The sequence below is a fragment of the Penicillium alfredii genome, assembly GCF_028826965.1.
Source record: "Penicillium alfredii strain IBT 34128 chromosome Unknown utg000010l_segment0_segment0, whole genome shotgun sequence".
In the NCBI taxonomy this organism is placed as follows: Eukaryota; Fungi; Ascomycota; class Eurotiomycetes; order Eurotiales; family Aspergillaceae; genus Penicillium; species Penicillium alfredii.
In genome coordinates this window covers 2,288,890-2,315,525 of record NW_026622707.1, presented here as the reverse complement: position 1 = coordinate 2,315,525, position 26,636 = coordinate 2,288,890, and the positions used below count along the sequence as shown (strand labels likewise).

At 52.1% G+C, this 26,636-nt stretch overlaps 12 protein-coding genes across 12 annotated transcripts; 8 read left to right on the top strand and 4 right to left on the bottom strand.

Moving 5' to 3' along the window:
- Positions 1–83: 83 nt before the first annotated feature.
- On the bottom strand, positions 84–1,984 carry NUU61_008402 (putative MFS multidrug transporter; the record flags this gene model as incomplete). The annotated part of the gene is made up of 5 exons (XM_056658927.1): positions 84–322; positions 382–511; positions 573–685; positions 740–864; positions 924–1,984. 5 exons carry the CDS (start codon positions 1,982–1,984, stop codon positions 84–86), a joined length of 1,668 nt encoding a protein of 555 aa, XP_056509220.1.
- Positions 1,985–2,110: 126 nt separating this feature from the next.
- Positions 2,111–2,950, top strand: NUU61_008401 (putative MFS transporter; the record flags this gene model as incomplete). The annotated part of the gene is made up of 3 exons (XM_056658926.1): positions 2,111–2,344; positions 2,389–2,618; positions 2,674–2,950. 3 exons carry the CDS (start codon positions 2,111–2,113, stop codon positions 2,948–2,950), a joined length of 741 nt encoding a protein of 246 aa, XP_056509219.1.
- A 191-nt stretch (positions 2,951–3,141) lies between these two features.
- NUU61_008400 (uncharacterized protein) lies at positions 3,142–4,059 on the bottom strand (the record flags this gene model as incomplete). The annotated part of the gene is made up of 1 exon (XM_056658925.1): positions 3,142–4,059. One exon carries the CDS (start codon positions 4,057–4,059, stop codon positions 3,142–3,144), a length of 918 nt encoding a protein of 305 aa, XP_056509218.1.
- Positions 4,060–4,517: 458 nt separating this feature from the next.
- On the top strand, positions 4,518–5,959 carry NUU61_008399 (uncharacterized protein; the record flags this gene model as incomplete). The annotated part of the gene is made up of 4 exons (XM_056658924.1): positions 4,518–4,851; positions 4,914–5,344; positions 5,403–5,572; positions 5,644–5,959. The coding sequence occupies 4 exons, from the start codon at positions 4,518–4,520 to the stop codon at positions 5,957–5,959; spliced, it is 1,251 nt and encodes a 416-aa protein (XP_056509217.1).
- Positions 5,960–8,019: 2,060 nt separating this feature from the next.
- Positions 8,020–8,991, top strand: NUU61_008398 (uncharacterized protein; the record flags this gene model as incomplete). Its single annotated transcript, XM_056658923.1, has 2 exons — positions 8,020–8,154; positions 8,215–8,991. The coding sequence occupies 2 exons, from the start codon at positions 8,020–8,022 to the stop codon at positions 8,989–8,991; spliced, it is 912 nt and encodes a 303-aa protein (XP_056509216.1).
- A 1,920-nt stretch (positions 8,992–10,911) lies between these two features.
- NUU61_008397 (uncharacterized protein) lies at positions 10,912–12,372 on the bottom strand (the record flags this gene model as incomplete). The annotated part of the gene is made up of 1 exon (XM_056658922.1): positions 10,912–12,372. The coding sequence occupies one exon, from the start codon at positions 12,370–12,372 to the stop codon at positions 10,912–10,914; it is 1,461 nt and encodes a 486-aa protein (XP_056509215.1).
- A 241-nt stretch (positions 12,373–12,613) lies between these two features.
- On the bottom strand, positions 12,614–13,801 carry NUU61_008396 (Zn(II)2Cys6 transcription factor domain-containing protein; the record flags this gene model as incomplete). Its single annotated transcript, XM_056658921.1, has 1 exon — positions 12,614–13,801. One exon carries the CDS (start codon positions 13,799–13,801, stop codon positions 12,614–12,616), a length of 1,188 nt encoding a protein of 395 aa, XP_056509214.1.
- A 1,512-nt stretch (positions 13,802–15,313) lies between these two features.
- On the top strand, positions 15,314–17,836 carry NUU61_008395 (uncharacterized protein; the record flags this gene model as incomplete). The annotated part of the gene is made up of 10 exons (XM_056658920.1): positions 15,314–15,321; positions 15,575–15,849; positions 15,919–16,329; positions 16,383–16,412; positions 16,468–16,549; positions 16,611–16,901; positions 16,958–17,092; positions 17,163–17,345; positions 17,406–17,463; positions 17,518–17,756. Coding segments are annotated over 10 exons (1,712 nt in total), but the record flags the coding sequence as incomplete, so codon positions are not given.
- A 126-nt stretch (positions 17,837–17,962) lies between these two features.
- On the top strand, positions 17,963–18,657 carry NUU61_008394 (uncharacterized protein; the record flags this gene model as incomplete). Its single annotated transcript, XM_056658919.1, has 2 exons — positions 17,963–17,981; positions 18,098–18,657. The coding sequence occupies 2 exons, from the start codon at positions 17,963–17,965 to the stop codon at positions 18,655–18,657; spliced, it is 579 nt and encodes a 192-aa protein (XP_056509212.1).
- Positions 18,658–20,086: 1,429 nt separating this feature from the next.
- NUU61_008393 (CFEM domain-containing protein) lies at positions 20,087–20,974 on the top strand (the record flags this gene model as incomplete). The annotated part of the gene is made up of 4 exons (XM_056658918.1): positions 20,087–20,170; positions 20,233–20,410; positions 20,472–20,638; positions 20,696–20,974. The coding sequence occupies 4 exons, from the start codon at positions 20,087–20,089 to the stop codon at positions 20,972–20,974; spliced, it is 708 nt and encodes a 235-aa protein (XP_056509211.1).
- A 759-nt stretch (positions 20,975–21,733) lies between these two features.
- NUU61_008392 (carnitine:acyl carnitine antiporter) lies at positions 21,734–22,974 on the top strand (the record flags this gene model as incomplete). The annotated part of the gene is made up of 5 exons (XM_056658917.1): positions 21,734–21,982; positions 22,040–22,088; positions 22,170–22,186; positions 22,256–22,869; positions 22,923–22,974. The coding sequence occupies 5 exons, from the start codon at positions 21,734–21,736 to the stop codon at positions 22,972–22,974; spliced, it is 981 nt and encodes a 326-aa protein (XP_056509210.1).
- Positions 22,975–23,894: 920 nt separating this feature from the next.
- NUU61_008391 (uncharacterized protein) lies at positions 23,895–25,051 on the top strand (the record flags this gene model as incomplete). Its single annotated transcript, XM_056658916.1, has 2 exons — positions 23,895–24,044; positions 24,083–25,051. The coding sequence occupies 2 exons, from the start codon at positions 23,895–23,897 to the stop codon at positions 25,049–25,051; spliced, it is 1,119 nt and encodes a 372-aa protein (XP_056509209.1).
- Positions 25,052–26,636: the final 1,585 nt, after the last annotated feature.

The window sequence follows — 26,636 nt, the reverse complement described above, 5'->3', positions numbered from 1 at the left end:
CGGGTGATAGAGACATAGAACCAGAAGAATGCATGAGCGGGATATGCCTGAGAATTCTGGCGTCAACCTCACCCGGATTTCTTCTAGCTGTGGCCCGACAGATAGCGATGCACCGGCTCCGGATCGCCAGAGCCACACTGGGACACTCTGCGTCCGGCCTTCTTCCGGTCGGCAGCCAGTGTTTGGGCAAAGGGAGACTTCTCTCGGATCTTTGGTCCTTTCCAGTAAAAGATGTAGATCGGTATAGTGAAGAAAATGGCCAGGAATGCGAGGAGGGTGGATGGCCACTCGAGCGTGTTGGTTTTCCCCATATTCGAGTACACTGCACATACCAGGATTAGCTCGGTAGCTCAGAAAGAAAAAAGCTATCGGGTAACTTACTGGGCACGGAATACATTGCAGCGACGCCGGCGAGGAAGTCACGCGCGAATCCATTGCCCCCTGTCGCCGAGGCCGCGTAGGGACCATACGATGCAATCATGTAGTCAATGGTTGCCATGTAAATTGCGTACTGGATGCGGCAGCCGCAAATTAGCACCACCCTGCCTCCACAACTGCACAGGGCCACTTACATTGGCAATGGCGATGAGACACGAGAATATCATCGGCGCAATCCAGTGGACATGCGGGGGACCAAGACTCGTCCAGGCAAATCCAAACAGGCCGATTGTTAATAGGGGCGCCACTATCACTTGGTGAGTGACCGGTTACGATACATCAGGATTAGGGAGTAACCCACCATACAAGAGCCAATAGAGACGAGCCTCCGGCTGAAGGGCATCGGGGTCTCTTTCACGAACCCGACAGTGGCGGTGAATCCAAGGGAGGAATGAAAAGTAGGCAATACCATACCCAACGAGGAGGCTAGATGAATTGAGCAATGGTTCAAAGATGAAAGGAAGAAAAGGTATTCAGTGACTCACGGGATGAAAGAAAGCCCAATGTCGATCGTACTGAACCCCCATTGCTTGTATACTGGGGTATACGACTGCAGGAAGGTGAAAATCAGGGCATCGCTGAAACCACTTAGGAGTGAAAGAAACAAGACAATGGGTTCCCGGAGGAACATGATGAACGGGCGCAGCCAAACTTGGAAGAGATAGCGAAAGGTTATACGCTGGCCCTTGAGCTCATCGCCGCTCCACACCATCTGGCCTTGCTTGCGTCTTCGCCGTGCCTCTCGAGTGATGAGAATACTGCATCGGGTCTCCGGAATCCAAAAATGCAAGAGCTGTACAAAGCCGCCCAGGATGAGCTGAATCCAAAAGTTCCAGTGCCAATCCAAAAAGGTCGCCACAAAGCCACCCACCACGGGGGCGATCACCGATCCTGCCACCGAGGAAAGCACAATGAAAGCCACCGCCCATTGCTGACTCTCGGGCTCCCACATATCGGCCACCATTCCCAGAGTCACTGAGCCACCCGCAGAGGACAGGCCACCCAACAGGCGGCAAACAACAATGGTGCCGAAGTTGGGCGCCAGTGCGCAGGGAATTTGCCAGATATTGACCAGGAACAAGCTGAGTTGCATGATGGGCCATCGCCCAAACTCCTCGCTGAAGGGAGCCCAGAACTCACAGCCAAATGCATAGGCAATGAGGAAGTCCATTTGTCCAACACGGGCCGCTTGCTCGGAGATGCCGAAGTGCTTCGCATATAGCGAGATGCTACTGGCGTAGAAACTGGCATTCCAGTTCATCGAGGTTTGGACGGCGAAGATGACTGAGATAATCCCCCACTTCTTCCACCAGGGGAAGGTGTAGCCCAGCTTGTCATAGCAGTCCCATTCCTTTAACTCCTGTTTTCCGTCATGGCCATTCGCTGCCCCATCGGCAGCTCCATCCATGCCTTCCTTCTGCTCATGGCTTGGCCGGGGCGTACCGCCTGGAGAGCGGATGCGGCCATCAGCGCTATCCTGCTTCTCCAGATCCCCGGTGACGCCGTCGGCCATGGCTTCGGGTGGAGTATCTTCCTGGGGGCTCATTGTAAAGTGAACTGGGACACAAAAGAACGGGATAGATATGTAAGACAAGGGGACCCAGTCAGGGGGAGGGTCACCATCCTTGCCAGTGGCGTATACCATCAACGAGGGGCAGAAGGACCTGAATAAATGCCATTTGCCCTCTCCGGCAGCCACCGAAAACATTTGCGTCGAGTGAGCACACTGACATCGTCAAGAGAGCGTCTGCCAGGTATCCGATTGGTCCGGGGCCCCGCGCCTTTGGGTGAAACAAGCTTTACCAAGCTTTTCGCGTGGCTTCGTGGTGTGGAGGTGACATCCGGGGACAATGACCAGGCCCAGCGTCACCGACTGGGCAGTCGTCTCTCTCCGCATTTTGGGGGGGTTTGACCCGGCGTGAGAGGTCGCAACTGTAACCCGGAGTACAGAAACTATGGTCAGACCCATTCAACGAACTGGCTGGACCTCGAATAGAAGCAATGGAGATCAGGCGAGAGGACCCGGATCTTGCATTCCGGCCTGATGGGTTCTGCAAGTCTCCAGACAATCCCCGCCACGGGTGTGGAGAGCGGGTAGAGCGGGATGTAAAGCGTGTGTCTTGCAGATATCACCTTGATCTTTTGTTGCTGCGCGAATCCCGGGCCTTTGGCTGTCTGAAGTGAGCCCGCATCTAAACACAGGTGCTGCCCACATAAGCTTCACCATACCTCAAGACATGTCTCTCGCCATCTCCGCTATCTCATCAAGGTTCGTGATACCGGATCGAGGCGATACAGCGAGGGAATGAATTCGCGGTCAAATCCCGCAGAGGATAGCTACAAGCCGGTGGCGGGCTCGATCTTCGTGTCCATCACCGTAAACAAGAACCTCTGGGGCTATGGTTTCAGCAAAGTCATCACCCTATGGGTTGAAAAGGGTGGGTTTGTCAAACCGATCATGCTGAACATGTGCTTGGCGGTGCTGTGGTGTCTCTGCGCAATCCCCTTCTAATTCTATGGTAAGACATTTAGGGGCTGGACCGTTGGCTCTTCGGTACATAAGATGTAGTCCGCAGTGGTAAACTCGGCGACATGAGCTGAGGGGCTTTGTGAGACGTGGAGAATGAAAATTCATGAGTATCCTTGAATGAATTGTATTGGTATCATAATGAAAAGTCGAATGCATATCCCGCTTTAAAATGCTCAAATGTCGTCGTCATCAGGGTCATAGAGATCAAGATCCAGCATGGCCTTGGGTTTCGGGGCCGGTGCTGGGGCGCGTGTCGCGTCACTAGCGGAGGAGCCCGCATGGGCAGCGGCCTTTGCAGCCTCGTCGGCTTGGATGGTGCTCTCCGGAGCGGGCACCGGTGCTGGGGGCTCTGCAGCTCCCAAGCCTTCCGCTTCCCGTATAAGTCGATCCACCTCCCGGTCGGGATCTTCAGCCGCTGCAAGCTGTATTTGGCCCATGAGTCCTAGGCGGATCCGCTCCTCCATCGGGTATGGCAGCATATACACCTCGCGCGTCACATTCGCCGACTCGTCCAACCACTGCGTTGCGTTCTTCGTCACTGACGATACTGGTTCTGTTCCCTCCTCTGCTGCCTGATCTCCGTTGCTCCCCAGCATCGTTATGTCCTTATCGGCGCCCGGCTGTTTGGTCTGCTGGCGCTTGTCCGCATCGGCCGCCGCTTCGTTGTTGTATTTGCTGATCCGACGCGCGAAATCCAAAAGCAATCGGTAGTCAATTTCTTTGATGCCCTGGAGGGCTGCCACCTTCCCATCATTATCTTCGTCCTCGTCTGAATCGGCCTCACTGTCACTCTCGCCTTCATCACCGCAGGCTGTGCGAATATCTTTGTCGAATCCCTCAATGTCCCTCACAATGTCCTTGACTCGATCCTCGAGCTGCTGTGCTTCGATGCGGAGACGGAGAATCTTGGCGTAGTTTTCTTGGTGCCGTCGCAGCGTGTCAATGGCTGAGGATAACGCGTCGTCCGCGTCGAGAAGGGCGACTGCTGCGGCGGGGGCTCCCGCGGCCGCCGGAGAGGTGGTGAGGGTGGTTAAGAGAGCATTGAGCTTGGACTCAACCCCTGTCAGGGATGACTGCACTTGCGCATTCATGGTGCGAGTCTGGGATTCACTGAGTGGACCGAGAATTGGCAGGAATAGCACCAGCTCGAATTTTGCCACTTTGCTTTCTTTGGGGAATATAGTGTCGGTGACATTCAAATCAAGCCCCTACTGCAGCAATCCCACGCGTATCCACAGACTCAGCGTCTCAGGAAAAATGGAGAAGTGAAGCGATGGGAAGTCGAAGTTGGCGCTTTGTCCGATGGGTCACGTGTCCTTCCAATATCGCAGAACCGCGAGACTTGGAGACTTAACCGGAGAAACAACAGCGGTAGTGTGCAGAATGGTTCCTGGGGATCTTGCAGAGCACCATCAGTTGTTGCCATCCCGGCCGGTGCAAAGAATCGAGTGGGGTTCTTGATAGCCCCATATCCCTCTCCGGCGTCAGCTATCAGACCTCAGTTACCCCACGCAACATTTTTACTGTATGACCTTGCTCGAGTACCAAAATGACAGAGACTTCAAATCCAGGGCCACCATCAGCTCAGCAGATTATACTCCGGCCGAATGTGGTTATCCAGCCTCCACTATCGCGCTGCGGGCATGGCCCCGGAGTGATGATCCTACGTCCACTGTGCTATGCTCAATGCCAGCAAAATAATCAGAGTCTCGACCCGGAACCATTGAATAAATGGGCCGAGGAAAGCTTGACAGTAGCTCAGGTTACTTTGGATGCGCAGTCGAGCGCTGACCAGGCCTCCGTGCAGGAGTTGATCGAGACCGCTCAGCACGGGTTGGCGACACAGCCTGAATGTGACAGCAAAGACCGCTTTGGGTTGATAGGTATGCCTGGTTCCAAGCATTCCAGATGATGAGGATTTAACCCTGCTCACTGCAATTTCCAGTGTATGGTTCCCAGGCAGACTATGCGCCTCAGTTCGAAGAAGCTTTGCGTGGGACACTCACCGGAGACCAAATGGTCGTTGCTACAGTCTACTTTGACTCCTGGAATGTTTACCCCAGTCCAGTATCTCTCGTTCATGTACCAGGCACCCAGCAGGACCAGTCACGAAAATTAGAAGGGCAGACCACCCATGTGTACTCCGACGTGTCCTCCCCTGGGTTTATCATCCCCGGCCACTCCGACTTCAAGACCTCGACGGCCGGTGTGGCCCACACGCGGAGCCTCGGGTTCCTGAAAAGGCACCTGGGTGGGCCATTCTTTGATCTCGAGAAGATCTGGGATGAACACGCCTACTATGAGTTTGGCGACCGCTCGGTCGAGAAGACCATGGCCACAATGGTGCAGGAGCCCTATGTCAATCACATCCCCACAGTACGTTGGGCATCTCATCCATCCAACAAGGCAGCGCGAATATTGAACGGCAAAACAGTTGACCGGAGGCATTGGACGAGCGCGCTTGAGCCACTTCTATCTCCACCACTTCATCTTCAACAACCCCAACGATACAGCCCTGGGGCTGATCAGCCGAACGGTGGGCACGGATCGCATCGTTGACGAGTTCGTTTTCTCTTTCACCCATGTGAAGCAGGTCGATTGGTTGTAAGTTTCTGTTCCTGTTGGACACGCTGGAAATTCAAATGAAATCAAATGGCTGATGTTTCTGCGGTTAGAATTCCCGGAATTCCCCCGACGGGCAAGTTCCTCCGCATCCCTTTTACATCTGTAGTCAATATCCGAGGAGATCGACTCTACCATGAACATATCGCATGGGACCAGGCGACTGTCCTAGTGCAACTCGGTCTGATGCCCGAGTATCTTCCCTTCCCGTATGTTTTGCCGGACGGGACACGTCCAGGTCCGGGGAAACGGTTCGAGTTCCGCGTGCCTGCTGCGGGGGCTGAAGCGGCTGAGAAGTTGGAGAGCGAACATGCAGTGCCTTCCAACAAGATGCTCGAGTACGCGATCCGTGAAGTGGACGACCGGTGATATCAACCCTTGATCTATACCCGCGATATATTTTGATAGGAGCATCTAATTCCCAAATTTCAAATGCACAGCATAACCCGTAATGCTACCATGAACGCAAAGAATCATCTCAATAGCTTTTCCAATTATCCCACAAGCGAAAGCCCATTAATCAGTACCCCGTTAGGCGTCCCATGTTCAGAACGGTGCTGTTGGCCGCATGTGTCCTCCGGCGAGCCCTCTGTGGGATGAACATATTAAGCCTGCCTTTATCTCGAGCTATCTGTCCAACAAGACCTTCCCGCAGTCGGCCCAGATCTCCTCCTATCCCTATAAACCCGAGGAGCCGGACCCGCGTACCACCGAGGATTGCCTGTTCTTGGATGTGGTCGTCCCTCGAAAGATTTTCGACCGCGCTCATAACAAGGCCTCGGCACCGAGGAAGACACTGGCACCCGTGCTGGTGTGGATTTATGGCGGGCGTTAGGTGACGGGGGACCAGAGCGAGTTTGATCCTTCGAGACTGATCCAGCGGAGTACGGTGGTCGGCGACGGGATTGTATATGTTGCGTTGAACTATCGAGTGAGTACCTCCATTCGAGCTGAAAAAAATACAGTGGTTGAACTGCGAGGTAGTTGGGTGCGTTTGGCTGGCGGGCGGGCCACGGCCAACGGCACTGCCAATGCGGCATTGCATGACCAGCGCTTTGCTCCCGTCATGGTTGGCCACACTCGATCCAACGCACGGCGCTGCTCACTTCCGACGTGATCTTCCAGTGCAACACCGACTATCTCACCCGGGCCGTTGAGAACCAACCCGACGCGTACGATTTGAATATCCCGCCTGCGCTGCATGGACAGGACGTCTACACTTTTTTTCAGTGGATCACCAGGGGAAAGCGTCAACGCCACCGTCGCGCAGGTCCTGCAGGATTACTTGACTAGCTTTGTTCAAACTTCGTCCCCGCGGGGTTCCCCCAGTACGGTTGGCGTCGGCAACTGATGGCTTGGGGCAACGCAACGCCATTCACTTGACTCGCGACCCAACGGACCCTGGACGGTGTTCATTCTGGCAAACGGCACCCCATTAGCAGCCCACGTGAATGATCAGAAGAGGAAAATCGTCAGACTTGTTAATATTGTTGGTGAGGGTTGATCGTATGCGATCTCCGCAGAAGCACGCCATCCCGCGCGTCGATAGGGGAGGCTGTGAGTTCAGTCGGTGAGTCGGTTAGTGTTGGGGGCTGAGAGGGACGTGATGTCACGAAACCCCTCCTTGGACCCTTGACTGCGCCCTGATGTATTGATGTATATCCCTAAAGACTATGAACGAAAAGAGAAATGCACCGAGTCAGTTTGAGGCGAGGAATCCCATGCATATCCATACCCACTATCCACCTTCTCTCCCCCCCCCACTGCGCCAAATCGCACAGCCTGTCGCAGTGGGTCTTCTGAAACGCGATGAGCACCACGTTGGTAGGAGTTCTGAACAGGATCAAAGGAATCGGAGATCTTCTTTGGGGGTCTGCTATTATTAACCCTGGACGAACCTGAATGCCTGGTTATTCGGTGTTTTTCCCAGGATTCACCGGGTGAGACATCTTTTTTTTTTTCTTTCGCTAAGCTTTTGATCTCGGTGGATTCGCCCGAAGTTGTTAGGGGGATTTTAGGCGATTTGACGAGGCTTCAGGGGGTGAGGGTTAGGCACCCGCATTCTTTGTAGAGAGCACTGTAGAGAGGGCAATACGCAGTCTATCCTTGAGGAGAGAGAGAAGTCGCTATTTGCTATTGGCAGGGACTCTATTAGAATATGAGAAAGAGTAATTGGAAGAGTCAAGAGTAAGAATCGTAAATCCTGGGAATACGCAGCATGCTAAGCACACCAAGACTGTCGCGTACTACCAGCATCGCCAGGGTCTGATCGTCGCATCCCCACAGCCTCAGAGCCTCGCGATGGATCCAAGCTTGTCTTAAATTCTTGGCTTTTCCCTTTTCTTTGCTTCTCAGCACGCCCTCCCCCTACTCTACGCGCCATCTACCGTCGTTCCTCTTTCTTCCTCGACATACATTCCCCATCCACCATGCGTTGGCTGGTAGGTGCTCTCTGCCTGAGAATCGCTCTGGCCACGGCTCTCCCCGTGGCCAGTTCACACGAGATCCGTCTGCGCTATCTGCCTTCTCTCATGACTCCCGAGTCCGATGCAGAATCCTATCTGGTGAGTATGATCTTCTTGCAGCTGAAAATCGAGATATGCCGGGACTAATCACATCCGCAGTCGATCAACTGGTCTGTTCAAAATGGCAATCTCTACGCCAACAATGAACAGGTCTTCCCTCCGATAATACCGATGCAGTTCCATGCCCCTCGGTATGCCAGCTCAGGCAACAAGCTTCTCGGCGACACCGACCTGAAACTCTCCTATGCGCTCGACGCCCGCCGCCTCCCGCCGGCCAATGCGGGAGCCGAGGTCATGCGTCTGAGACTGGACGTGCTGGACCTGCAGAGCCAGCCCGTCACCCCGGGTGCCGTCGTGCTCTATCTGTTGTTGTCCCAGGACGGCGACCACCGGATCGACCGCATCCGCGTCGAGTTTGGCGCCTCGGGCGATGACCCTTCCCCTTACAAGGACCGGCCATGGCATCTCCAATCCTGGAACGCGCAGGTGAATCCCGCCGAACAGGAGGCCCCGTCCACCACCGAATCTTCTTCAAATGGCGTCCCGCACTCTGCAGACCCCCATACTGACACCACCTTCTCTGTCTGGACTCCCTCGACCCGTCCGCACCATCGCCCCCATCGCCCCAGCCAACCCTTCATGGGCCTCGTCCGCCCGATCCTGCTGCCTGCTCTAGTTGGAGCTATCCTGGGTGTTGTGGCCTGTGTGGTGGGTCTCGTGGTCGGGAATCTGCTCATGTCGCTGTTTACTTGTCTCGGATGGCGAAAGCGATCGGACCGGCAGTCCTGGATGTATTCTATGGATGATGAGAGCGTCACTGAAAAGTCCTTGCTGTCAGTGCCGCGCATTTCCGTGACAAATGCCGAGGATATATGATCAAAGGCATGGCATACTACGGATTTCCTTTTTTTTTCTTCTTCTTCTTCTTCTTCTTCTTGGATATTGATGGCGTTACTATGAGCATGAGCAACATCTTTTTTTTTTCTTTTTCTTTATTCTCTTTCCTTTCCATGTATACCTAAATGAACAGGTGCAAATACCGCTGTCTCAGAACTAGGCATCACAATATACCCCCGCTTAGACGTTTTTGAACATCAAGCACTTTTGGTTCACCCCCAGGCCGGCTGGCCCAATGGCAAGGCGCTTGACTACGACCCTATCGATTGAGGCAATCAAGAGATTGCAGGTTCGACCCCTGCGTCGGTCAGTATTTTTGCTTTTTGCTGATTGAAACAATAGAATCAACGGGGTGGATATCAGAAATTTCTGAGGGTCCACCGGTTCCATCGGAACCCTACCCGGCTCGGGGTGGTCAGCATCGCCGATGATGTAGTGAAGTGGGTATACTTCGGACTGAATAAGAGTCAATTGATTTCACTTTAGGCTGCAGCGACAGTTGTGTTTCAAAAATGCTGTGCCTTGGCCTGGCTGGTTTTTGTGTAATCTTCTGCGAACTCCTGCGCTACGACTATGACCGTCAAGAGATTCAGTAGCCAATGCCACTTTTCGATTTCTAGCCACCAAGGCCAATCTCGTGGGTAGTCCAGGTGTAATAAAGAATAAGTCCATCTTATTTATACTCTCCGCATAGAGATTCCGAAAGCCCCATATTAACTCCGAGCAAGGCAGCGCAGTCCCCAGGTGAAACTCTTCATTGCCTACCTACGCAAATATCCGTTTGCTGATCGAACGATCATGGCCGCGATACGGTCGGACCTTGCTCATCCAGATCGACATTGACCTCCCAGAAGTCATTGAGCGTCGAGGAAAAGTTCTGCCTGTTTCTTTACCGGGGCGAGACTATTCCCTAAATGGGTTGGGATGTTCTTGACGAGGACTTGGCTCCATGATATCCAAGTTTCTGGGCCCCGTGCTAGTGATCATGGAAGGATTGCTAGCCTATCTCCCCGAGAAAGATGCAAGAGGGCTTTTGCGACGGATCTGCCAGAGATTTGCAGAAGGGGAAACCATTTTCGAGAGTGTCAGGTTTGCTGTGCTGAAATGACTCAATCGGCCAGACTCGATGAACGCCATTGCCGCCACTGGGGTCGTATTCCAATCGTCTAATTGACGACCCAAGGGCCTTGGAAGCTCTTCATCCACATCTCAAATTGGCTGAATCTACCCCTGGTACACAGGCTTAAGGCACCGAAAAGTTTCCTCTTCTCGGTCGCATGCTGATGTATCTCAGCTCGTGGTTTCCAAGTGGACGTGATTCAGCCAGGCTCCTACGCTTCCGATTTGGTGAGCGGAAGGTGCTTGGATCGTAGAATTTTGATTAGATCTCCTAGGTTACTATATTTTATAGTAACTCAAAGCTTTCATACTCATTATACGCCATAAATTTGTATATGATGAGGTAGATAGTCGATCACGGAACTCCGTGACACGACCACCCGACTCCGATGCCCTTGGCACTTGGCACAGTGCGAAAATATTGATAACATCTATATACATACAAGAAGAATAAGATCAAGAATTGGATTTCATGGGCTTCTTGTCCAACGTTTATCTGATTTAAAAGGTTTTATCATGTGCTCGATATATCCATTAGCTCACGATGATTACTACTCTTTTTGCTTCTCTATATTCCTTCTATTATTGGTTTTCGCTTGTTTCTTTCTATTTTTCTTCTATTTTCCCTAGTATTCTTCTTAATGTCGGTTTTGAAGGCGCTGTATAGAGAGAATGTTTGCTCACGCTAATTGCTAGATGAACGTCACGTAGGCATTGACAAACTCGAAAATCGACATATCACAGCCCAGTCACATATTGTTATATTATAAACAACGATAGTCACAAGGCTCCTTTCAATCCACCTCTCTCGACTCCACCCCAGATCACAAATTTGGGTTCGAACCCTTTACCCGCCTTCCCGGTTTGACTCAATCCTTCGTCCACAGGCAGCAACACAACATTTTCCGGGTAGAGCTTCCCCAGAATTGCTAAGGCAACAACAGGATTTTGCACGGATATGACGTGGACGCCACCTGCCTTGGCCGTCAGAAGGCCGGTGTCGGGTGTCTCCAGGAGGGTAGTAGGGTCATGGAATATAGGTTGAGTGTGCTTGGAGACTCCCTGAACCGTCCCGTCTTCGTGCAGGGAGGGATCTTGTGCGAAATAGGAATAGCGATGGCCGCGAGCGATTTGGCCTAAGTCGACAGCAACGCATTTCCCATTGGGCAATTCGAGACGCAGTTCCAGTTGGCGAACATTTCCAGCCGCCGAGTCGGGCACAAGTCCCACGGCACCGCCCACTGAGAGGGTCTGTGGCTTATCTTTAGGATCCAGATGCTCGGGTGCATGACGTTGAATTCCTGCTGGAATTTCATTGCGTGGAGCAGAATAGTAATCTTCGAAACGATTGGCGAAGAGAATGTCGGTCACCGTCGAGTCGACTTTGGTCGGGAAGTATTGCAGCAAGTGCAAAGGGGTCGGCCCACCCGAGAGGAATGCAGGCAGAATAGTTCCATGCGCGTACTGGAACCCATAGCCCGCGCTGGTCGTGTGCCGGAGGCCCGGGGCCAAAAGGGCTTTGGCGTATGTCACGATGCCTCGCTGGGTGACATGCTTGGTGAACAGTTCTGCCAGAAACTGAGTTCTGGCTGGCTCCAAATGGCGGATACCCCGCGCAGCCGTACCATCGACGGGAATGAGGACATCTTGGTAGTTCTGGAATGGTAAAAGAGCGTCGCGGAGGAGGACCATCTGATGCATGTATTCGTTGAACAGCTGCATCAGATGCGGCTGGCTTCGGTCGCCAAACATCAGGTCCACGTTGGATGGAATGAGCAGATGTCCCTCGCAGGGGCTGCGAAGGTACATGTTCGGATCGAAAGCCGTGGTGCTGGACTCACGAGCCCACTGCACCAGGGTCTTGCCGATCCGCGTGGCTTGTACATTGATCTCCTTCCGCGAGACGTCGAGAGGCTCGGTGAGACGAAGGGTGCCCTCACGGGTGTCGGTTGCCAAATTGGCGGCCACGTTATCCAAGAGACGGGCACGCGCCGGCTTGGAGCTGGTGGGATCTTGCCCCAACCGGGATACAATGACATCGAGCAGAGGTGCAAAGCTCTTTACCAGTTGGTGTGGCGTGTACACGCCCGACCGCAACCCCCAGGCTTCAGTCAATGGGCTGGGATCGCGCAGACCCCCGTCGGCATTGGGTGTGATTTTCTGGCCAATAATGAGGCCATCAAGACCTGAAAGGCGATACATGTTGTCGGTGACAGTCATGGCGGCGACTCGAGCAAGCATATGGAGAAACAAAACAAACAATAGGACAGCTATGTTTTGCATTGCAAAAGAAACCCTCTAAGAGAGGCATCCCAGGCCTCTTTATACTCGGCAAACCATGAGGTCAAACTGCCACCGGAGGCAATTGGTCTCGCGGAGTCCCGAGGTCGGGTGTCGGATGGACGCTCTGACAAATCGGACACGCATCTCCGAAGGCAAAGAAAATGAAAAAATCGCATCACAGTCAGATTTATCATTGAGCTCAAGAAAATTGTTTCAGGGCACAGAGGATCACAAAAGCCCGGAGTTCGTCGGAACCGCCAAAGCCCGCCGTGTGGACAAGATTTGCCAGCAAGTATTCTTTCGAGAAGTTTGAAAGCAAATAACCAAGAGTCATGGTGTCGGATCCCAATTGGAATGCGGAGAAGAGGTCAGTGGATGAAGCATTGTTCTCCGAGAAATCCTTGGTGAGTGTCCAGTCCTGGTCGGTCCGCGCAGACCACAGGGCATGGCTACACGGCAGGGGCAAGTTCAAGATCAGCTCGTCATCCAATGGCTCATAATAGGGCGACTGTCTGCCACCCTCAAGGTCATAATTGCTCAAGAAGTGGACGATATTGGCAAGGAATATCGTGCGCCGAGCCGTCTCGGCTACTTGCCACTGGACCCAGGTGTATAAAAGCGATTGGGTCGATCCCAACATTAGGCCCCGGTCGGAAGCATCGAGATGCGAATGAATAAAACCCTTTGTCATCTTGGCGAGAAACGGCGACTTTAGACCTTTCGCATGTGTCTTTTGCTTCCAATCCTCCTTCGTGTCCTCTGAAGACGCTCGCAGTTCCAGGATTCCATATATGAGCATCGCATGCAACGCATCCAACTGCTGCATGCATTGGTAGCTGGGATATGATTCGATCAGCCGTTGGCGCTCAACATCCATCGCGTGTCGAGCAAACCGTATCCCGTCTGTGGTTTCCATGGCACTCCCGCAGCAGATTGCCATAGAGGATTTCACGAGCGTTGCCATATCCGGCACCTCCTGCTCATACAGAGCGCGATGAAGAAAAGGGGAGCAAAAGTCATGACGGAGAAGCGACTTTGGGTATTGCCCCAGCAGGTGAACCAGGTCCTGTAGCGAGCAATCCACATGGTCTTGAGTCAAGTCTGGAAAACCAGACATGGAGAGCTCAAAGGGTGATAGTTGAAAATTTTCAAGTGGCCATGATGCTTCATCTGGTCCTGCCAATTCGCGGGGATCTTCGAGTCTTGTAAATTTTGCAGCAGCTTCTGGCGCTGTTGAGAGATACTCGCAAGGAGCGCCTCGAGCGGCACATCGGGAACAGGATGGCTGAGTGTAGCTGCATTTCGCTTTCGCTTGGACACAAGCATTACAAGCCCTGCGGCGGGTTGGCGGCTTTTGAGAGCCCCGGCAACGCCGCCGATGGCGCATTAGCAAATCTCCTATATCTCATGTCAGAGAGTCGTAGCTGCACGGTAGCAGGGAGACTTACGGCGCTGATAATTCTTGAGACACATGTCGCAGACATGGTCAATCTCGAGTGTGGGCTCCGCCATCACAGCAGCAATATCAATTCTGGATATTACGTTGGTCCAGGTCCCTAATGGTGAGTATTCTGCGCAGGGTAGTGCTAAGGGAGAACAGGTGTAGATGGATTCGGATTTGTAATCGAAGCTTGGTGTCAGTGGGGTCGACAATTACAGTGCATTGCAGACAACCGGATAGCAAGGGCATCACACTAGTGATAATTATCAGTTCGGCCAGGTTCAACGAGCTCTATGATCAGTTTGAATTTTGGTGGTGAACGGATGGGAAGTCTAAGGTGCGCTCCGACATGATCGCCAAAACCCATAGACGCTGCCTGAGAAAAAGGGCGCCAACACCAACAAGCTGCTAACTTCTGAACGTGATTATACCCATGACATTCACATCTAATATATATAGATGTTTATTTAGATCAATTGTCTGTCTGTTCTCTAGATGAAGACGGATTTTCAGTCTCCTCTTTTAGTAGGGATAAGACAGGTTGGCGAAAATCATTCAAGTAGCCATGCGGATGTCCCGTCCCCTATAGTATTATAAAATAAAAATTAGGTACACTAACAAGAATACTTGGATAATATTTACAAAAACATTTAGGAAAGATAACAAAAAAATAATAATATATGAAAAGGGAAAAAGAAGATGGGGAAAAAAGCAAAGAAGTTAAGTAATATAAAGAAGGTAACTACTAACGAGAAACAAAAAAAAAAAAAAAAAAAAACCATTATAAACTACTATAAACTATATATCAAGCAAGTAATAAAGCATTTCGAATGAAACAAAGGCTAGATCATAAGCCTTTAAAATATACTTCTTACTCTCTCCACTATACCTCCGAAAGCCGCCTGAGCAAAGAGATGGTCAGTATCTTGTCCATGCATATCTTACAGTCCCTCTCCCTTATAATATGCCCCTAATTCTATATAGAAAGCCAACTCGAGCTACTCTGGTAGAATTGGCTTTTAAAAGCAAAACTCGATCGGTAATGCAATGTCCCATAGATGGATCGTCTGGGGCCGTTTCGAGGGGTGCAGCGGGCGCCATTTTTGTTGTTGTTATTATTGGCCCTTCATGGAGCGCTTTGACAGACCAAGTTATTGCTCTGTATGATCGGCCCCCTGGGGCTTGCAAGTGGAGACTGCCAAAGGAGCAAGTCCCCCAAATTGGCCCCCGGTGGTTCAATACAAGGAAGTATACGGCCAAGCCCCCCCCCCCCCCTCCTATGGCAGCCAGCACCCATAACCCTAACGACCCAAAATAGGATTGCCCCCCTGCTGTGCCGAAAAATAGTGCTTCCACGTGTAGGCTGTTTGAGTCTGTGATTAGCGGAGCTTAACTATAGCTGTGGCACTTTTTCCTTTTTCGTTTGACAGGGACCACTCGCGAGATTGACCCTCACGAATGGCTGGGTACAGAACTTGCACGAGGTTGGACCCTGGATGATGTGAAGAAATATGGGAATTTTATAAGATTGTAGCCAATTTGCAAGCAGGAAAATGGATGGGACCTGGGATTTTGTCAATCAATCAACACCTCTTATATAATTCTGCGAATTTCCACGTCGAGACCATTGGCTTTTGGTATGCGAGTACTCAGCATCAGGCGGCTGGTACTGGCATTGGCTGGATTAGCCTTGTCAACTGCTCTACCTAAGAGTAACAGCGATGGTGCTACACCTGGGAGAGCGATATCCACTGGATCAGCCAACATCGGCAGTATTATCCATTCATCTCAAGTGCCAAAACCACACTCAACCACACATAAAATTGCCGCGAGTTCTGCTTCTGGTCACCCCCCGAATCGGACCGGGGTGAGAAAAGCCAACAGCGATACCAAGGTGGGATTTCCTGCGTCCGGCCCTTGGCTCGAAGCATCATGCGACGTGGTCAAGGGACCCAAGACCTGGGACGAGATGTGGAAGGCGGCGTCCGGCTCAGGTATGAGATTCATTGAAGAGACCTATCAACACAAGAAACTCGTAGCTAACAAACTGCCGATTCACACAGAGGCATGGGACCAGGCAATGAAAGCTTTCAAAAAAGACTTGGAAGACCCCAATGGACTCCACTGGCCCTTTGACCGATGGCTATGGTCTGCGTCCGGTGGACTTGAGAATCCTCGTTGCGTGGACCCCGACAGCACCCATTGTACTCGGTTCGAATGTGGCGACAACCAAGACTCGCTGAAACCAGCCGGTGCTCTTATGATGTTAGCTCTCTCGGGCCTTCAGCAAATGGTGCACGAAACCAAAATTGCAATGGACGAAGCCCACTCCACTGTCAATGGGGTTATTGGCGAGTTCAGAGAGACATTCACCCGAATGCCAGACCACCATTTGGAAATGGCTATTGTGAAGATGTTCATTGATGCGGCCACCTTCAGTCTGGGGATTGGAAGTGCATTTGTGTGGAATGTTTGTGAGTCGAATGCTTCAGTTGTTCCTGGTTTGAATTGACTAACACCCGAGTAGTTGCCAGAGAGGCACAGTGGTTTACCAAAGGTAATTTCTTGAAGGTCTATTTATTTTTTGTGTTTGGCAGCTAACTCAATACCAGATGATAATCTCCGGAGCGCTTTCAAAGATATCTCCAATGCCGGTATTGCCTTTAGCGCAGTCGCCCCCAAGGACCACATGAAGTAAGTCATGTCCTCTCTCCCAAGGTATAGGACCATTCAACTAATATTTCCTTGGCTATAGGGCTAAGGACGAAACACTATCAATCCAGAACCTCGTCAGTGGATTGGCAACAGAATTCATTGACGAAACCATCAACAACCTGGTTGGATTCCTCAACCATACCGTCTACGCCCAGGACGACAAATCTCAGTCGCTTCTGCACCATATCGTGGCTGATGGGATTGGCTACTCTTTCCAGACCCTCAACTATGTGTCTAACACAATCAAAGCCAGCGTCCTGAAGCTCTTTTACGGAAAGATGATCCCCCAGGCCTGGTCGATATCCGTTGAACACCAGGAGCCTTTCATCCTGTGAGAAACCTTCCTCGTTCAAAGCACTTCAAATATTAATTCTCTGCTGCAAATAGACGTGTTCCTAATGACCTGTACAAATGTGGAGACCCCGTCGAGCAGCCCCAGAGTGAAGATGACAAGAAGGGATTCAATCTGGGGATGTGGATGACGGGTAAAACAGCAAAGGAGACACAAGTCTGTCTTGATGAGTATGTCATATGTGCCCCTGTATGCAAATTTGATCCTTCTGAATACTGACCAGAATGGCAATGGGTTTAGTGCGGTCTACTTTGTCCTCAACGCAAGGTATGATGAAGACCATATTTGCGATGGCAACAACACAGGTCATGTCGGCGACTGGGATAATTGCTTGCATAACTACGTGCACACGGTCTTCGGCACACTGGCTGGTGGCGACTCAAAGACTCTGGATGGCGAGCAGTGGGGAGGAGTCACGTTGAAGTGAGTTAGCCCTGGCGTCGAGCATCTCGGACGAAGAACTAAACGCATTCGCGGAAGTAGAGACATGCTGGTGAGCAGCATGGGAGCATTTGTGGCCAACGGCTTCAAAAATGGTTACGTGAGTTCCCCCAAATTCTCTGAGCCCAATGCAATATTCGTTGCTCATGCATAGCTTGCATCGGTCCAGCAAATGGAAGAGACGAGTTCCCTTCACGTCGATTCCGCTCTCACCAAGGTCGAAGACAGCGGTGTCAGTTTCTTCGACGATATCAAAACGCCCGGGTTCTTCAATTTCACCATTTGCTTTGATCCCTGGGAAGCAGTCGCGAGCGTCCTGCAATTCCGCCACCCACCGTGTGCCGAGAGCCCAAAGCTGGGTGATTATTATACAAAACCCAAAAACGAGGCCGGGTACACAGCAGGCTGGTGCACGCTTCACGTCTCGCAGTATCAAAAGGACGCGGGTCAAGACAATCCCCTCGACACGGATCAAATCGCCGTGTCTATATTCGACGACCAGCAGCGAACAATCGGATCTGCGCCCAAGCAACCAGGAGACCCGGCCATTTCCATCAAGAGCAAGCTGCCCTCAGACCTCATTGTCAAGGTCGACGACGATGACTACGTGCATTTCTGGTACGCAGATCAGTACTGGCGCAGTGACGACAACAATCATCAATGCGACTTCAAAAAGTTCGACGGCCCAACCCACAAGCGGGAAGCCTCGTGCGGCTGGGTTTGCAAAAACCCAGCCGCAGAGGCGAAAGGACCTCCGTCGAAAGCACCCCCAAAGAATGTGCAGCCAGCATATTCAGGAACGGGCGATGGCGCTCAAACAGCCGGCGCCAAGTCGTACAAGAAGGGGAAATGCAAGATCCAGATCCGCCAGTACCAGCGCAACGAGATGCATAACTATCTGAACCCGGGGGAGTATTCACTCGAAATGGCACTGCTCGACGACAAGAAAAACCTCATCGCGTACACCAGGAAGACTAAGGCGCCCCCGGCAAAGGAATTGCCATCCAGGGACCACTGGAATTCATTGTGTTGTGCTCGACGGGCAAGACGGACAGCGATCCGATCAGTTGCTCATATGGCGCCCACGACTGGAAAACAGACGAACACGACGACTCTACTCCTCCGGTTCTGCCTGGTCTTGGAGGAGGGTATATTCCTCCTAGCTCTTATTCCAAATCCGGGCCATGTACCATCTCTAGTTTTGACGGAGGGATTCGCGACGCGTCTTGCACCTTTGCTTGTTGATTTTTCGACACTGTCGATCCTCTCTTTTCAGTTAGACATTAGACAATAGACATTCGAGTTGTGGCGTCAGCGTTGAGCTTGGGCTCCAATGTGATATCGAGCTATTGGCATAGATATAACGAAGTGGACCTTGATAAGACGGAAATCCTTTGGAGGGATTTTTTGTTTTGTTTTGTTTTGTTTTTCTCGAGAAAGTGTCAGGAAAATGTTCACGATGTGTCCTCGGGTAACTAGAAAGGTCAAACCGGGTTGTTTTTCTTCACGTATTTGTTGTAGGTACCGGGTACTTCCACTAACTATGGAGTGCCTATGTCCAGGCAGGTACTCAGGACTCAGCCGTGGAGAAAAGAAAACAGCCCGGGCGGTATGAGTCAGCATTTACTCACGTGATACATGGTCCCAGTGGACCCGCGTTGCATTCATTTCCGCCACAACAATTTCCCTTCGATCGCAGTCGAGGACATTGTCATCCGCAAGGACAAGAGGCCATCTTTATAATGATATGCATCGACGCAGGACCTTCGTGCAGACCGCAAGACAAGCCTTTGCCGAGCACGAGGGACATTCTTTTCACCGGCTCTCGCTTCTCGCGACTCGACTCCACACCTCGGAATGACCGAGAGGGATCGACCGAGGTACTGTCCCCGCTGTGGCTGGAGCCCTGGAAATCAATAGTGCGATCGGAGATTCGATCTATCCAACTAGTCGGATTATTAGCTTAGGTCGAGCATTGCGGTCGATCACCCAGCGCCACTCAGTCCCTGGTGTTTTAGCTGAAGAGCTACCCATTGGGTTCTGCCAGTCGGGCAATGGTGATCCAAGTGCATGCAGGAGCAAAAACTAAAATTGTCATGGGAATTGCCTGCTTTTCCGCGAGTCATACTGGTAGCCAACACATCTCCTACGCGATACATCATTTGGAATTCAACCAGGGTTTGCCAGGCAAAAGAAAAAGAAAGTCAAACTCAAAGCCCGAGCTCACTGGGGCCCTGATGGGGTTCCTTGGGGCGTGGAACGGGCCTATAAGAAGCTCATCCAGGTGCAAGCGATCTCCGCCAGGGCGATCGATCCCCCATTCAGACCAAGATTCCAGCGTATAGGGTGAATCTTGCCAGCGTCATGACTTCATTCTGCTTCCCACGAACAGGTCCTGTGGGTTGCAATTTCTCGCTTCAGCCACGTTGGCTGGGCAGCATCGATGCAGGTGTTGCACCTCCCTCCCCCAGCAGGTAATTCGCACGGCCGATCCCTTCGATCCGGGTTCGTTTCTCGCCCAAATTGAGAAAAAAAAAAAAAAAAAAAAAAAGAGTACGTGCAGGGTTTGGCTCGCTGCGGGATTACTTCGTTTATAAAAGGCCTTTGCCGGATTTCTCGCCCCTGAAACCTTTCTCAATCCAGCTCATCTATACCTGAAGTCTTTTCTCCTTCCTCATCTTCTTTTTGTTTCTCCAAAACACCCCCTTCCCAAATCCATCACAATGAAGTCCTTCTCCGCTGTCGCTGTCCTGCTGGCTGCTGCCGGCATGGCCTCTGCTGCCGACCTGTCCGCCTCTAAGTGCGCTGTAAGTGTTCTTGTTGCGCTATATGCTCGGCATTAATGACTGATCATGGATGTTGTCAATAGCAAATGTGCATTTCCAACATGCACGAGAAGGCGTCGGAGCTTCACTGTAAGCCCAACGACCTGGACTGTCTGTGCAAGTCTGAGAACTTCCGCTTCGGTATCCGCGACTGCACCAAGGAGGCCTGCCCCGAGGACAACTCCGACAAGGTCGTCGAGATGGCCGTCAAGAAGTGCCCTAGTGCGTCATCTCCAACTCGTGTTTTTCGTACGAAGCAGTCACGCTAACCAATAAATTACAGACGGCGCTGCTGGTGGTGGCAAGGACTCTGGCTCGGAGACCTCCACTGGCTCCGGCAGTGACTCGACTGGCACCGCCACTGGCGGCGCTGGCTCGCACACCTCGGGCGGTAGCGGTAGCGGTAGCGACAGCACCGGCAGCCCTAGCAAGACCGGCTCGGCCGGCAAGGTAAGCAGCTCCCTGGAGATTTATTACTCGATCGCCCAAGACTGACCGACTGTGTAGACTACTGGCTCCGCCGGTGCCTCCAACGGTGCTTCCAGCACTATGATGACCGCCACCAGCTCTGGCAAGGGCTCTTCTGAGACTGGCAAGGGTGGCTCTGGCTCCGGCTCCGGTGGCTCCAGCTCCGGCTCTGGCTCTGGCTCTGGCTCTGGCTCTGGCTCTGGCTCTGGCTCTGGCTCTGCTTCCTCCTCGTCCAGCGGTGGTGCTGCCCAGCCCATGGCTACCGTCGGCAGCGGTGCCGCCGGTGTTCTGGGCCTGGCCGCCCTGCTGGCCCTGTAAATTCAGGACGTGTGAAGAGATCAAGCGCTCGGGTTCAACCTGGCGCCCACTCTCACTGTAATGGTTACGATTCATGTGTCGCCCTCTGGCTTGTACAGGATTGGACACGCGGTCATGACGGTTTATTGTCTTCTTGTCGCTCCACAGCAGTTAATCTAATGTCGATCCGACTTAATCATCATGTGGATGTTTCATGTGAATGTGGACTATGCTCCTTCGCTGGACAACACACCGAATAGGCCGAAAGGTGTCTTTGGACGTAGTAATCTCAGTAACTGAAGTAGTTGAAGTAATCGCAGGAGATCAATGCACAATCTGAACCTACCAAAGGCGCCAATCTACGCTGAATGTGGCCATCCTTTATTCCGCCGGAAAGCTGCACGGACATCATCGCGTTTCCCGTTCACCCGGACGCCCTCGGTGCCCGCCGACGTAATATCACAACCCCGGACAAAAGAACCTCGTCTCCATAAATCCATAAATGAACCGCTGGTCGCTCTTCTAAGCTGACCAGCTCAGGTGCAAGCCCATCGTGTCCCTCGGTGGTTTTTACGGGAAGCCGGTTTCTCCGCGCCGAGCCGAGGCACATTGCGGTCCGGGGAAAGCGTCATTGGAGTCACCTTTTTTCTTTGCGCAATACTTCTTCGCTCTTCTTTTCTTTTTCTTTCCTCTTTCTCGCGTGATATCTTTCTCCCTCCCCCTCTCCTATTCTCTGTCCCTTCTAGCTCCCTTCTCCATCCCTTCTCCCTAGATCTCATCATGTCCACCTCCACTTCTCCCCCGCAGCAGCTCAAGGACGAAGTCCAGGTCGCCGAGACCAAGCCGGTCAACCAGACTATTGCCCAGTTGCGCTCCTTTGCCGCGGGCGGTGCTGGTGGTCTCTGTGCAGTGATTGTCGGACACCCTTTCGATCTGGTCAAGGTCCGACTGCAAACTGCGGAACGGGGTGTCTATGCGGGCGCAATGGATGTCGTGAGGAAGACGGTTGCCCGGGAAGGTCTAGCTCGAGTACGCGTCAAAATGGAGTCAACATTTAGAAGCAGAGCTAATACCGCCATGTTATAGGGGTTGTATGCTGGTGTGTCCGCGCCGCTGGTCGGAGTGACCCCGATGTGTAAGTTCACTCTGCTGTCGGCGCCAATGGCCCCCTGGGAAGCATTACCCTGAAATCCGAGCTAATCTCATGGTGTCATAGTTGCTGTTAGTTTCTGGGTATGTACCGACGCCCCGAGTGTCCCCGCGGGGTCATCTGGCGAACCGTGATTCTAATCGCGCCTCCAGGGATACGACCTGGGCAAGACCATTGTGGGCAAGCTGTCGACCGTGCCGGTGGAGAACAACACCCCACAATACTCGATTGCGCAGATCTCCTCGGCCGGGTTCTTCTCGGCCATTCCCATGACGCTGATCACGGCGCCCTTCGAGCGTGTCAAGGTCCTCCTGCAGATCCAGGGTCAAAACCCACCGCCCCCAGGACAGAAGCCCAAGTACTCGGGTGGTGTGGACGTGGTGCGACAGCTGTACAAGGAGGGCGGCATCCGCAGTGTGTTCCGTGGGAGTGCCATGACGCTGGCCCGTGATGGACCCGGCTCGGCCGCCTACTTCGCGGCCTACGAGTATATCAAGCGGTCGTTGACCCCCAAGGATGAGAATGGTAACATCACCGGCGAGCTGTCTCTGCCTGCGGTGTTGACGGCGGGTGGTGCGGCCGGTATTGCCATGTGGATCCCTGTCTTCCCCGTCGACACCATCAAGTCTCGCCTGCAGAGTGCCCCAGGCAAGCCGACGATCGGCGGCACCATCAGTGCTGTGTATGCCAGTGGCGGCTACAAGGCCTTCTTCCCTGGCTTCGGACCGGCTCTGGCGCGTGCTGTGCCGGCTAACGCAGCCACTTTGTAAGTGCCCTGTTTTATGTCTGATTTTCTGGTCGGAACTAACCATCCGACAGCCTGGGTGTGGAACTGGCGCACAAGTTCATGAAGAAGATGTTTGACGACTAAGCACCAACCGGGAGGTTGATGCTTATGTATATATCTCCTTGTGTCCTCTTTGGTTTCTTTTCTTTTCTTTTCTTGTTGCAGCGTGGTCTTTGTCCATCCACGGGTGGATCTTATTTGGGCTGATTGACCCGCATGTCTGGGATTCTTCATAGAGATCTGCATTGGCATAGATTGGGTTTCCTGCCTATCAAAGGGGCGTTGAACACCGGATCGCAGACACATTTCGCCTGTACAAAGTAATTTCGGGCATTTGTCGCAAATTTGAGTCATGCTAGTTGGGTTTCTTTGGTCAAGCTACGGTTCTTCCGGAACGACTCGGCTTTGTTGAGGCTCTCCGGCACGTTTTTCTTCGGTCCTAACGCCCTGGCCCCACTGTTAAAGGCAGAATAAGCGAGGCGATGGATTGGCTAAGCCTGGTGGCATCCACTTGGGCTCGTACATTGCACCAACTTGGGATAGTGTAGGTTTAAATACAGAATGGAAGCCAATAGATGCTGATTTAGACTGTTGGAAACGAGGTCGGAGCAAATCATAGAAACCCTCCGATGAGCTAAGGGGGTTCTATATTTAACCTTTAAAAATGAATGCAGCTCGACCTCTTAGAGTACCATGATAGATGGGAAAAGAAAGTACGAAAGGATGGTGAAGGGACTCTGAGAATAGAAACAGCCTGGGAGACGGTGATGTCCAATACGGTCAGAGAGTGAGGGAGAGAGAGAAAGAGGCACTTGAAGGTACCGGCACTTGGGTGGGGGCTTGCGGGACATCCGGGTACCACCCAAGTACCGCCCTATGCTGCCTATTTCCCATCGATAAAAGGGCCCCAACGCCCCCCTCTCCATCTCACTTGCTGATTCTTTTTGTTCTTCTTCCCTTCCACCCAATTTCTATCCACCTCTCATAGTGGTGCCACTATCACCATGACCTACAGCAGTTTTCTCGTGCGCCGAGGCACTGAGCTTGCCTCTGCTCATTTCAAGGATGCTGATAAGCAGCCCAAGGAGCCCCCCGCCGGCCTGGTGGCCCTACTCTTCCTGACCTTTTTCCTGCTGTTCGTGGCCATGGCGGCTGTAAGTAGCATCGAAACCCCTCTGTGCATTTTCGCCAGGCTGATTCTGGATGGTTGCAGGTGGAATACACGTTCGGCATGGTCGTGGCGACCCTGACCGCGATTGAAGACACCCATCCCGATATTTACGTGCGCATCGATGCTGATGCCGATGTCGACCCAAACAAGCCTGTCGACTTTAACGAGCCCGAGCTGGCGACCGCGACTCCTCCCAAACCCATCACCAGCAAACTACGCACCACCATCAAACACCTGCGCGCCCGTGCCGGGTTCTGGTCTGGGTTTCGCGGTCTGAGCCTATATCTAGCATACTCGGGACTACGTGGCTTCATCTCATCGTTCATCCCCGTCCCCACCACATCGTTCTTCGGCCAGTTTGTCATCCAGTCGCTGCTTAGCGTGCTTCTGTCGACCTGGCAGATGGCCTGGGTGCACATCGTCATTTCCGAGCCTTCCCCCAAGCGCTTCTACCAGCGCATTCCCAGCTGGAGGACTTGGATCAAGATCGCCCCGGCTGCTGCTCTGGAGAATATCCTTACCGCCGCCGCTTTCTTCCTTCCCATGGCCGTTGCCAGCTTCGCCGGCTGGGTCGACACCTCCAACGACAAGGGCGTCCCTCCCCTCGTGGCCCTCTACCGCTTTATGGGCGTCAGCGTCGTGCCGGCCCTACTGGCCTTCCTGATCTCCGTCCCTGCTCGTGTGGTTTTCATCCGGGTGGCCGCCTCCATGCTGCCCGAGGAAGACGAGTCCATTGTGCCGTTCGACCGCTCCTTCGGCGGCAAGGTGAACCCAGCTATTCTGGGCGGCAGTGGCTGCATCAGCCTCATCGAGGCCTGGACCACGTTTGACTGGTCTGCTCGCGTGCGCTTTGCCAAGGTTATTGGCAAGACCTTTGCGATCGAGGTGGCGCTGGGGATTTTCTTCGTCTTGGTGCTTGGCGGCCAGCTGTTCATGTTGGGTACCGACAACCTGCACAATGCGGCTGGCTCCAAGCCTAACCATGCGTAGAGTCTTGGTTGAATTGGACAGAATTGGACATACGACTGATGGGTTGAAATAGCCGCTGTACACACTCCTTCACCTGTCCCCTCACTCGTCACTGTTTATACATGTGAGGCTAGAGCTTCCTTAATACCTTAACATAACACCTACACGGAACCGATTTCTTTCCCATGCGTATTCGTCTTCCCTTTTTCTCGTATATTCTATCTTGCCATGTTGAGAGGTTTGGGGTCCAGGTTTCCTGAATTCCAAGGTTGGCAGGTAACTTGGCTATCTAATTCGAGTTTCATGGAATCCTGAAATATTTGGCCGTTGAAGACAAGGCAGTTGTTCTTTTCTACTACCATGGGACTTGAGCGCAGCCTATTTTGTAGTTGACGTTAGGTCGTATCCTATTAGGGGTGGTAAAGTGTATATATAGCATGATCAACGCCGTGGATATGCCCGTTCTCCGACGAAATTGAACAGCAAAGAAGGATATGCCCAGAAAGAATAAATCCTGAATTGGTTTTTCTTGAACCCTATACTTTTATTAGTTCATTGTTTCCTAAAATGGAATCGATTTATCAAGCTGGCCCCTCGGCCGATTGGTATACCGGTCACCTTTATAGACGGATTGGGTCTTTTCCAGGTCGTCTTGGTCCAACATATAATCTGAGATGGGCTTTACAGAAGTGCCCACGAGGGGAGCGAAACGGTGGACGTGAGATGTGTGGGATAACATCCCAAGCACCTCAGATTCTTCAATGAAGGACTTGTCCTCTCCATACCACGAAGACAAAGACTCGGATCTGCCAACCCGACTGGTGGAGGAGGAAAAGGAGACGGGATGAAGATGTGAGATGGTATATATGGCATGAAGCCAAGTTAGTACAGCTACATCTAGTTCATAAGGATAGTATGGGGAAGGAATATTAGCAATAGGTTCTGGGTATCTTGACTTGTTTACTTCAGAAAATCGAGTGTTTTGAATCCGATATACATGTAGCATCATGTGATAGTCTGGACCAAAGTCACATGACATAGACTGAGTAAACTCTGGTTTACATGGTTTGCATCAGTCGGGTATTTCATGATGCTGCTGGGTAACACCTTCTTGTTGCCTCTGGCCTATTAGACAGATCAAGGAAATTTATGTATGGATGCTGATATGTTCATCTCGTATCTAAAGGGAATTCCAAAGAAATTGATATTTAATTAGACTAATCCATAATATTCTCCGGGAGCTCTATTGTATGAACCCACCCTAATGGGCCTAGGAACAGCCTATTTTCTGAACTCATGACCAGGAATTATCATAGAGTATCTTAGGGGGAATTCGCTGTTTTCGTTGTTCATATATCAGACATCGAAGTCTCCTGAAGGGTAGAACTTCCCACCTTTCATCTTAACGTTCTATATCTCCCCGCAATCTTCACCGCCTTGGCGACTTTTTGCCTTCGAGGTCCCCTCACCTGAGTGCCTTTCTGCTTTCTCTGTTCTCCGGTGCTCCAAGAACTGCGAAGAGAAAAAAAAAGGATATTGAGAGACAAACATTTGTCTTGATCTGTTTCCTCCCCTTTGTCTCACCTCAACCCCCTGAACCACCCCG